This window comes from Pleuronectes platessa, chromosome 15 (assembly GCF_947347685.1).
Source record: "Pleuronectes platessa chromosome 15, fPlePla1.1, whole genome shotgun sequence".
Classification (NCBI taxonomy): domain Eukaryota; kingdom Metazoa; phylum Chordata; class Actinopteri; order Pleuronectiformes; family Pleuronectidae; genus Pleuronectes; species Pleuronectes platessa.
Genome location: NC_070640.1, coordinates 7655777 through 7666230, shown reverse-complemented (window position 1 = coordinate 7666230; position 10454 = coordinate 7655777). Strand labels below are relative to the sequence as shown.

The 10454-nt window shown below is 41.9% G+C and overlaps 1 protein-coding gene across 1 annotated transcript; it reads right to left on the bottom strand.

Annotated features, from left to right (window-relative positions):
* Positions 1-577: 577 nt before the first annotated feature.
* ccni2 (cyclin I family, member 2) lies at positions 578-10172 on the bottom strand. The gene is made up of 7 exons (XM_053441009.1): positions 9808-10172; positions 8258-8406; positions 7777-7911; positions 7224-7298; positions 6962-7102; positions 2944-3213; positions 578-2107 (listed from the first exon to the last, which is right to left on the bottom strand). The coding sequence occupies exons 2-7, from the start codon at positions 8369-8371 to the stop codon at positions 1784-1786; spliced, it is 1059 nt and encodes a 352-aa protein (XP_053296984.1). The 5' UTR covers positions 8372-8406; positions 9808-10172; the 3' UTR covers positions 578-1783.
* Positions 10173-10454: the final 282 nt, after the last annotated feature.

Sequence of the window (10454 nt, the reverse complement as noted above, 5' to 3'; positions counted from 1 at the left end):
AATAGTAATATTGCGGAAAAAATCCAAATCAATATATTTTGATTCCAAGCATTCCTGACGTCTGCTTTACCCACAATGCAACTTGACCAAGTTAAGTCAGTCATTACTCTGCAGCAACTGATGACATGAAAAGGTTTCACACAACTGCCTCTTGAGCGTCAAAAGACTTCATTCAGCTTTGTTTTTAACATAAGTTAGTAGTAGTAGTGGTAACCAGTAACCAGACTGGTGCGTAACAGCAGTTTAGTTCCCTTTAAGGTCTGATTTAGAAAGACTGAACTTATCCATACAGGTGTTGTCGAGTGGAAGTTGAAAGAGAGGAATATAAAATCCAGTTTAGTTTGTTTGCACACAAATATAAAGTCTGACGAGAGTGTCAGGTGACATTAAACATCTGTGTGTGGGTGGAGCACAACACTGAATACAAGCCATTAGTATAAATGTAATTTATAGTAAGACGCGTGTCGGCAAAGCAAAATAAGGGCTCAAGTAGTTTTGCTCAAAGGCACCTGGTCCTCAGACATTTAAAATGTTCTCCATCCGTCCATTGAAAATTCACAAAGCAGAGAATCACAGGTTTAGATTTTTGAAGTCATAACTTTATTTCTGTCGTCAACACAAACAGAGATTTAGCTGCCTCAGAACAAAAACAACTCCACATTGGTCACTGCTGTCGCTTTCACTCAGTCGCAGCAGATTGAACAGTGCAGAAAAATGGACAGTTCACATTAATGCCGATTTCAACAGCCTCCAGTTGAATGGAGATCAGATCTGTTCAGTGTCAAGGCTTCGACTGTTCGGCAGTGGAGCGACGTCCCCGCGGACGCTAACAGCCAACGTCATATAAAAGGATAAACTCAGTAACATTGACGAAACAGAATTATATTAACAAAGTAAAACAGTATAATATCCAGCGGGACATGTTGAGTAGGATTATTGGCTCTACCATTGAATGAACACATAAATGAGAACCTTGATGCTGGATCAATAATCCAATCATCTCATGATGTCAAGTGTTGGACTCGTTGTCCAAAAGTAACAACAGTTGAACTAAATCTTCACAGACTGAAAACAAATTGCAGCCTTTTCGTTAAGAAATTAAAGCTTTTTTTGGCAAGGTGTAGTTTTTGTAAATAACTAGTTAATTAAACACAACACAGAAATGTTTAGTACAAGTAAAAGATTAAAATAATAATAAAAATAGCAAAAAATATATATATGCATTACAAAAAATCTCTCTCTTTCTCAAAGTGCTTTGTGGCTCTGCAGGGAGCCTGAGCACCGACAAACAAAACCAGGATCAACTCTCAAACATAAAAAACTTCTTGGCCTCAAACACACTTAATAAAAAATCACGCATACAACTGCATAATAATCGTCTTTCACCACCGACGTGTGGAAATAAAATTTGTGGTGGCTGTAAGAAGGAGAAAATGGTTAAGAAATATGGAAAAATTTGGCGTTATTAATAAGTAGAGAACAGAAATGGACCAATAACACTTCACCAGAGAGGAACATTCAACTTCTCGTGCACGGCAGAGACCTCGTGCACGGATCAACACACACATCCACATTCACATTTGGTCGACAAGTGCACAGACGGGAATAAAACAGGTTTCAAAATTGATTTAAATCAAGTCACAACTAAATTATTTCTGCCATAATTTTCTCTAATTTCATAACTAATGATTGAGACTCTAATGTGACTTCCTAATATCTTAAACGTGGACTAGGGGGCGCTGTGCACTTGTACAGAGATGGATGGTCGTGGATAAACGTGCAGCTAGTTGACAGCAGGGTGCAGCGGCGGGCAGGGGGACACGTTTTTCAGCTGGGGGTCGAACAAGCTTCCCTCCGAGCCCGGGTTCGATTCCTCATCGTACAAACGCAGAATCCCGTCGTAGTACTCATCCGAGTTCCCCTGCTCGCCGCGGCCACGCCCCCTCCCGGCCTGCCAGAGGGGCTGCGTGGGGCTCCAGGCTCGCTCATCCTCTGGGATCTGGGCGCTGTCGAAGATGTAGATGGCGTTGGCCGGCAACGAGAACTCCAAGCTGTGCAGGTACTGGTCCACTGTCTCTTTGCAGTGGATGAACTCTGCACTGTCGACCTGGAAGAAGAAGAAAAGGTGAATCTTAATTGGTCAAAGAGTCAAAAATGGATCCAAAGGAATGATTTCAGGAGATCAACATTGTGAACGGGGTCATTAAATATGAAGAACTGAATACATAAGACGATGAGGCTTCATTTACGATTCCACGTTTGTGTTCTAGAGTTTTAAGTTGTACACTTGCACAAATATCTCTAGGATAAATATCCTGTTTCCCTGTTTTCCTTGTTGTGATCATTATTGGGACGTTGTTAAATCTGTGGATGCTGCCGCATTTAACCGATTGAACCACAGAGGTGTGATGTGGTTCATCTGAATGTGCCTTTACCGCTGTGCCTTCATCAGCTGCAGCCACTGAGAAGCTGCTCCGGATCACAAAGGTGCAAATGTGATCAATGAAATAGGAAAATAAATAAATGAAGCAACATTAGAGAAAAGGACCCGTTTCCAAAACTATGAATATGTAGTGAATCAATAGAAGAGTGTAAATTCGTACATTCTTTCCAGCCTCAATGAATCAATCAATCCAATGAAGCATAGTAATAGAATATGATTAAAATGTATTTATAAGCTGTTAAGTCATTTGTTACCAACAGAAGATATATCGGATTTATTAGTCAAGAATCAAGAACTTAAAAAAAAGATTAAACTATATAAAAATATTATTGATGGTTGCTCAATAAACTGATCTTTAGCTTTTCTCTGCTACAATTTATTATAACATATTAATTAACATCTCAATAATGAAAACACAGGCTACGATATTGATTCATCTCTTTTCAAACAGCAGCTGATGAGGACAAGCCCGTGTCCCTTGTCCGGTGCATTTCTCTGACCTGAGCCTTCTTCAGCAGGTCGGTGACCACGGAGAACCACTCGGCCGTGAGCGCCTCCAGCTCCAAGGTGATGATGGCCAAGGCCAACGTGGAGCCCTTGAACTGCCAAAGCTGGTGGCAGGCCATACAGTGCTGCACCTGCCTGGTCCACAACGCCGCCTGGAAGAAGGAAGGCCTCTTCTGAGGGCCGGGCCCGCCGGGGAGCGAGCCGGGGCCGAGCCCGATGGACGGAATGAGGTGGGGGTGGCCGGAGACGAGCAGGGCGTGGAACTGGGGACAGAGGAAGAGGAACGAGACCAAAACGTTAGCTTAACGATGTCGTCGCCGTCTCATCTATTCATCCATCTGCGACGTCATCATTCATATCAACGTCAAACACTCCAGTGCATTTCATGTCCAACCAGAAGGACAGCACATCATCTTCATTCTCATCCACCCAGGACACTTGTCTCTGTCTGTGATTCTCTCTTCTGTGCTCAAGTGTCCATCACTGCTTCAACACTTAGAGCAACAGACAGAGACTCTCACCATCAGGTTTAACTCATGAAGACCCCCCCCCCCACTCCCTTCCCCTGCCTGAGGAATCATAGTAATCTTCGTATTGTATCGTATGTGCAGTGCTTTGTGTTCCCATCTGCAGGCAGGAACTCTGAGGGGGCTCAATGTAAAAAGAAAAGAAGAAATTATAGTTTAATAAACGTCTTGTTAGAGCCGGTAAAACCCACTTTGGTTTAAATGAAGAGTGTGAGCGGGACACTGACGAGCGGCCGGTGAAGAGAAGTCACCGACTAGAGTTAGAACCGTTGACACGTTCTTCTTCCGTTTGTTCTCTTGTGTTTCTTTCACTCACGTTGTTGTGGATCTCTCATTTGCTTTGTTTGTGTCTCGCTCTGTAGCAACAACAAGCCATGGGTTTTAAAAGAAAGTGGAATTGGCGGGGAGACGGATTCAGTAACATGGCTTCAAAGTCGAGCGGTCGTCCCTAAAACTGTTGCTCCAGTCAGTTACTGCTTTCTAATGTCTGCTCCTTCTACTGTTTTCATTTTCACGAGATGCAGGGTAATGTAGCAAGTCAAGAATATTGGATTCTCACAGTAAACGCTCATTTAATCCATGGACTGTATAGAAAGATGGACGACGCGTCTCCACTTAAAAAACTGAAGCTAAAATATCTTCCGTCATTTTACGTCCAATTGAATTTTTTTTGATTGGTCCCTGTCCCTCCATGTTTATGACCTATACTGCAGCCAGCCACCAGGGGGCGATCATCCCTCGTGGGGAGCCGTTGTCCATCTTTATATTCAATCTATGATAAAAACTCCAGGTGGTGAAAGTTTGGAGCATCACAGCTGATTCTCCCCTTCAAAGAGTTTTAGCTGGATATTGAAGAGGTATTGATATTGATAAATATCGAGAGGTAAAGTGATGAGTCATCTCTATAAACCCTCCTATTTATTCACATCACCGTGTCCTACTGGAGAGTCTGTGACAAACTATTGATAGATTTTATTGATCGTGTTTTATAGACGGGGGACATAGAAAAAGGGGAAAGCAGAGGGAATGTGATATGTGTGAGATATTAAACAATATAGTTAAAGTATTTATTTGAAAAACAATATTTATTTGAATGATATAAAAAGAGAAAATGTCTTTATTTTATTATAGCATTTATTAATACATTACGTCCGTTTACTTTGAAAGTCCTGGTTTTTTGTATTACTCAAAGTGAAGTGATAGGACAATATTAGATTCCCAATAACACGCTGTAAACCTGCGACACCAGTTTCACACTGTAACGGTAAAAAGGGAATTGATTTGCAATTGTTTTGTTTTCCTGAAACGGTTCAATTGAAAATATCTAATGTGCCAAGAAGCGTTCGGGTGACAATTTATGGTTTGTGGCTTTAAGAAAACGGTTTCCTTCCTCTGCCAACGTCAATATCACAAGAAATGTAAACACTGTTATTTCTTTCTCGAGGGATCGTGGGAGATTATTGATTCACAGAACAAAGCTTCACAAATCAACCCGAAGGGCGTTTCCTGGACAAATCATCTTTATCTCCTGAAATGTCTTCTCCATTGAAAACCTTCCTGATGCGTGGATCGATACAGTGTTTATTTATGTCAGGAAAATGATGGGCTGTGTTCATAAAGCATCTGACTCGCAGGCAAACCCCCAGATTTACTTCCTGTTTGATCTGGTTCTCAGGTCAGATTCTTCATCATCTTCTATGAACAGGTTTCAACTATGAGCTTTTTACAGACCCAGAGTTATTGCCCTTTTATTTGCCGATATGAAAACTTGTATTTTACAGAACAACCCAGAGATGATGTTTATATTTTACAAAATGTAGAAAATGTAGAAAATGTATTTTCTTATTTCAAGTATATTTGTTTTGTCTTTCTTTATATTAATAGTTATTTAACATAACGTTGAGGGTTAATCTGTAACAGAGCAGTTACATTTGACTGTACAACACCGAGTTAACTTTAGGTAGAATAAGAAAGAAGTTACGTTTTTACGATTCATATCAGCCTGGACTGAAGTGGGGGGGGGGTCGGTGTGAGAGCTCATGATGCTAGTGTGGCTAAAACAAGGAGCAACATGAGTTTAAATATCACTCAGCTCTATGTTTACTTCATTAAAAACCTGCTCTAACTGCTTTCCTGACCTTTTAAATACAGATCTTAAAACATAACATCCTGCCTGACCTCGTCTTGAAGAGCATTATGAATACAGCCCTGAACCCAACTGCATGAAGGCCTGAGCAACGTTCTGTATGTGTGTGTGTGTGTGTTTGTCGACGGCTCAGTCAGATGCTACTGTCTGCCTCTGGTAATGATTCGTCAGGGTTAATAATTAAACCAGAGAGTGAGACAGTGTTGTGCCAAAACCTGAGTGTGCATGAGATTTATGAACAATAACAGCCCGTGTATGTTTTTGTTATGTTTGAGGTTTGATAGCAAAAGATGATCCGTCTGCACACGCTCCCTCTGGTGGCAGCAGGGTTCCACTGTCGGGCTGCAGGGAAGAGTGAGTCAGAAGTGCCTTGGCCTGATGTGCGACACGCATGTTATTTTGCTGGCAGCTTGAAAAACGCAGTCAGAGGAATCTCATCCAGCTCTGAACAGACCTGCCGCCGAAATGTGCACAGATTTTTGCCCTCATACGTGCAATGTAAGTCATTGGCCTCCGATATATAACTTAACTTTGTCCAATATGTGGTTTTCAAGTCCAATGCCGTCTCTTTTGCTCTGAAGCTGCAGAAAGCTTTTGCAAAGACGTGACACTAAAGCAGCGAGTTTCAGGTTAACGTTTCATTTAAAGCAGCGGTTCTCAAACGCCTGCATGTCAAGGACCCGTGAACTGACTCATACAGACCCAGGTTTGATAAGACTTTTACATGTTCTATTACAGAAAAGGTATAGAATTAAGCACCAAAATACTGAATTTACTTTGAGAACTAACGATTTAAAGCAAAATGATTTATTCTATTAGATTAATCTGAGCTGTGATAAGGCAGTAACATTATAATATTGGTGAAAAGGAATCTGTCTGACAGCCAATGTTTATATGGTTTATTCCGATGTGTTGGACAACTACACGTTAATTAACTTATCCTCTCATCGGACCCTTTTATTTCATATCAGTGACAGATTTTATTTTATTTCTCACGCTTGGCTGCAGTGTCTCAAGAATCGTGGGCACAAGGAGTCAAATCAATTAAATGCACAATCTCTACTAGGACCAATTCTTTGCTGTGGGTGGGTGGGGGGATTCCCGGGGCAGGGGAGGGAGGGGGTGTAGGTGAGCACCACCTCGAAGCGAGCATGATGGTTTTAACGTGTGCTTTTTGTACTGCTGTGTTTTTAAGGGCGAGACCGGGACCCGAGTCACGGAGCGTCTCCGAGTGCGAGCGGCTCCGTGTGAGACGCTCCGACGACTTCAGGTCCGGTTAGAAACAGATGGGGGGGGAGTGTTCTGTTCGCCCGTCTCTCTGCTGAAGTCTGAACTTACTATGTGAATGAAGTCGACCGGTGTGGCTGTGTACAAGTCCCAGTTCAGCTTGTCCAGAATGATCCTCTCCATGCGAAGAATCTCCGCTGTTGAAAAGCTGCATCCGCTCTGCACAACCAGGTCTCTGACAGAACCTATAACCTGTTCCAAACAAAAAGGGAAGCAAATAAACGTACTGTTTTCAAATAGCATTCAAGTCAGTGTGTGATTTTTTTTCTTTCTTCCTATAAAGCTGATTTTTATTGTCTGTGTGTGATCTCACCTCATCTTCCTCATTGATCTTGGCGGCTAGGACCAGGGAGGTGAACGAGATGCATTTCAGGTATTTTGGTTGGGCCTAAAAAAATAAACATTCGTTAAACATGTAGCAAATATTTTCACTGATTTGACAGATTAAACATATATATAAACATATATAAACGTGAGTGACTCTGGGAAACAAGCACATTTAATAACTTCTTACACTTATACTTTAACTGCTCAGTTCATGCATTTAAAAAAACAAGAGTATGAAGAAATGTAAGGAGTGGCTGTGAGAGATCGGACGTGTTGATACTAGTTTGAATTTGGAGTGTTGTTTCTTTTCCATGTCAAATAACTATTAGTACTTAATAAAGTATTTTATACTGTTAAAACTCAAAGTAAATGGACTTAAGTGAATATACGTTTATTCATGATCACATGTCAAATACAGGATAATTTATAGCTTCCATAAATACAGACCACTGGCTCAAGGAGAATTTGTTTTTTTTTAAGTAACGCTTACATACTGGACCTGATTGGAATGGAAACCACTATAGGCTGTAGCCACGTACCTTGACACTGGACAGCAGGCGGTTGAGGACACAGACTCCAAGTGCAAAGGTCTCTGGACAGAAATGGAAGAGTCGGCTCATTTCTCCGAGCCAGACGATCATCTCTTTGTGTTGGGATGAAGAGATGTCCGCACCCTGAGGAGGGGGGGGGGGGGGGGGGGGGGGGGGGGGCGGGGGACATTGGATGATAAGCGATTGGGTTTTACAGAAATCAAACAACTTCGGTTGAAAGGATCCAGCCTCAAGTTTCCACTATTTGTTTTACAAACTACAAACTAGTATTGTGCAGGCATGTGTCAACAGACAAAAGACACTGGGATAAATTATGTAATTTTAAAGCCATATTTGACCATGTTTAAAAAAAGTGAGGACGTTAACTTCAAATTTTACCAGAAGGATAAACAATTTAATAAAAAGACTCCTTGCAACTTTAAACCTGCTGGAAATACAAATGTGTGCACGGACGCATCACGTGTCTCACCTCGATGCATCCATTCTTCAAGACGGGCGCCTTCCACAGGCGGGCCTCTCGGAGCAGGGCGCCCTCCAACAGCCCGAGCAGCCGGCGGCTCTCTGCAGCTCCCGGGTTCTTCATAGGCACAGGCCAGGCTGCGCCCCGGGCACACACACCTGATAGAGAGAGGGAGAGAGGGAGAGAGGAAGAGAGGGAGAGAGTACAATGTAAGATGATTGGCAAACACATGACGACAAGGCCACAGTGATATGTTTTCATTATTTTACCCACCAAGGAGGTTATGTTTTCGTTTGTCTGTTAGACAGAAGGATTACACAAAACCTACTGGGTGGATTATCATGACATTTGGTGGAAGGAGACGGTGTCGATCAGGAAAGACATTATGGTACAGATCTAGGATTTCTATTTCTTGAACATTGCGAAATACAGTGTTTTCCCAAATGATCGTTACTTTCTCAGAGAACTATTCATGGATCTTGATGAAAAAAACTAAACACGGACGAGTATTTTTGGTGCAGAATCAAATTCCAATCTGGATCTTGTGGATTTAAATGTGGTTTCATGAGGGGACTGTTGGGCCATGGTAGAGGTATGGCTCTGATTAGTGACATTCTAGTTTAAACATTGATGTAAACATTGATGATTGAGTTTATATCAGTTTATAAATCTGTATCTGTCTATGCTGTAATGTCTTTTCTTGAAAGAATCTCCATTTGGATTTTAAGTATTAAGAATAAAAAGACCTACACATGACTCCTGTAAATGTCATGATCTTATAATCCTCCATGTAAATTGAGGAATCCATGACCTGGGCCCACTGCAAAGGTCAAACCATAAGAATCACTTATTTATTACCTCTGCCAAGGAGGATATGTTCTCCTCTGTGTTGGTTTGTTAGCAGGATTAAGCAAAAGCTACTGAGTACATGACATTTTGCAGAGGGATTAAAAGCCTGGATGATAAAATCTCTGGATTAAAATCTGGATCTGGTGAATTTAAGTGTGGTTTCATAAAGGGACTGTTGGTCTACCGGGTGCCATTTATATTGTAGGATTATTTCAATTCACATTTCATTTCTGTCTGAAATGTTCATATCTGTTTACGAGGAACAGAAGGAAATAAAAGATGATGCAATAAAAACACAAATTCATCATCATAAAAGTAAAAAAAATCATCTTAAAATAAAACTTTTCTGAGGCTGAAAACAGCAGCTCGACAACTCATTGACATATTTATTGTATTGAAAAGTATTCCCTCTGTGCACGGGCCACTTTTGTGTGTCCGTTATTGTGATGTGGGTCAGCAAAAGTGTGCAGCAGGAAACAGGCGCAGCTTCAACAGCAACAACAACACAAACACGGGCCACTTCACCAGACTTCAATGCAAACACATATAAAGTTTAAAATCACTGCTGTGCGGGTGTGTTTGGATCCTGTCTCTCTGTGTGTGTGTGTGTGGGAGAGAGAGCGGGATAACGAGCTGCAGCTGCCTCGGACAATAAAGCTTGCACTCTCTCTTTCTCTTTCTCTCACGCTCTCTTTCTCTCTCTCTCTCACCTCTTGGTTTTCGAACGCAGGGACGCTCCTCGGCGACAGGAGCATTTAAACGAGTCTCCCTCGGGTTTTAAAGCTCTACAGTAAATCCAGCTTCACTCCTCCAGAGCAGCGAACAAACAAAACACCACAACCGGGATTGGGCAGCAGAGGACAACCTTCGGAAGGGTTTAGCGTCGAATCCAACGAAAGCAGCCGCATTATAAATTTAAAAAAAAAAGTGAGAGGAAATGATGTTAAAGCTTTGAAGTAGTTGCCGAGGTGGTGTTCTCTAAATACCTGACGTAAAGAAAGAGAGAAGAAGAATTAAGCGCAAAAAAACAAGCTCCAGAGAACCGGAAGTAGAGGGATTAGAGGCAGTCTCTGTTTTCAACGAAGAGGACCCCGCCCCCTCTCGCGTGACGTCACGCCGCCTCTCCCTCTCATAAGTGTGTTAGTGGGTCAGACATACGGGATACGTCACACAAAATGGTCGAGCTTTCTCTGGAAATGGAAGATTCTTCTGAGTCAGAGTCAACAGTGTCTGATGAGGAGCTGGAGAATCTTCTTCCAGACCCAGGGGTGTTTTTATTTCTCATTTTGTCCTGTGACTTGATTTTTTAATCGAGAGACAAACATGATGATAATCTGAGCTCTGACTTTATGTGTGT

Coding starts and splice junctions, on each gene's coding strand:
- ccni2 (XM_053441009.1), bottom strand. CDS start 8,371: ATGAAGAACCCGGGAGCTGCAGAGAGCCGCCGGCTGCTCGGGCTGTTG. Junction 7,103..7,223: donor AGATCAATGAGGAAGATGAG/GTGAGATCACAC, acceptor TGTTTGGAACAG/GTTATAGGTTCTGTCAGAGA. Junction 2,108..2,943: donor ACCTGCTGAAGAAGGCTCAG/GTCAGAGAAATG, acceptor TTCTTCTTCCAG/GTCGACAGTGCAGAGTTCAT.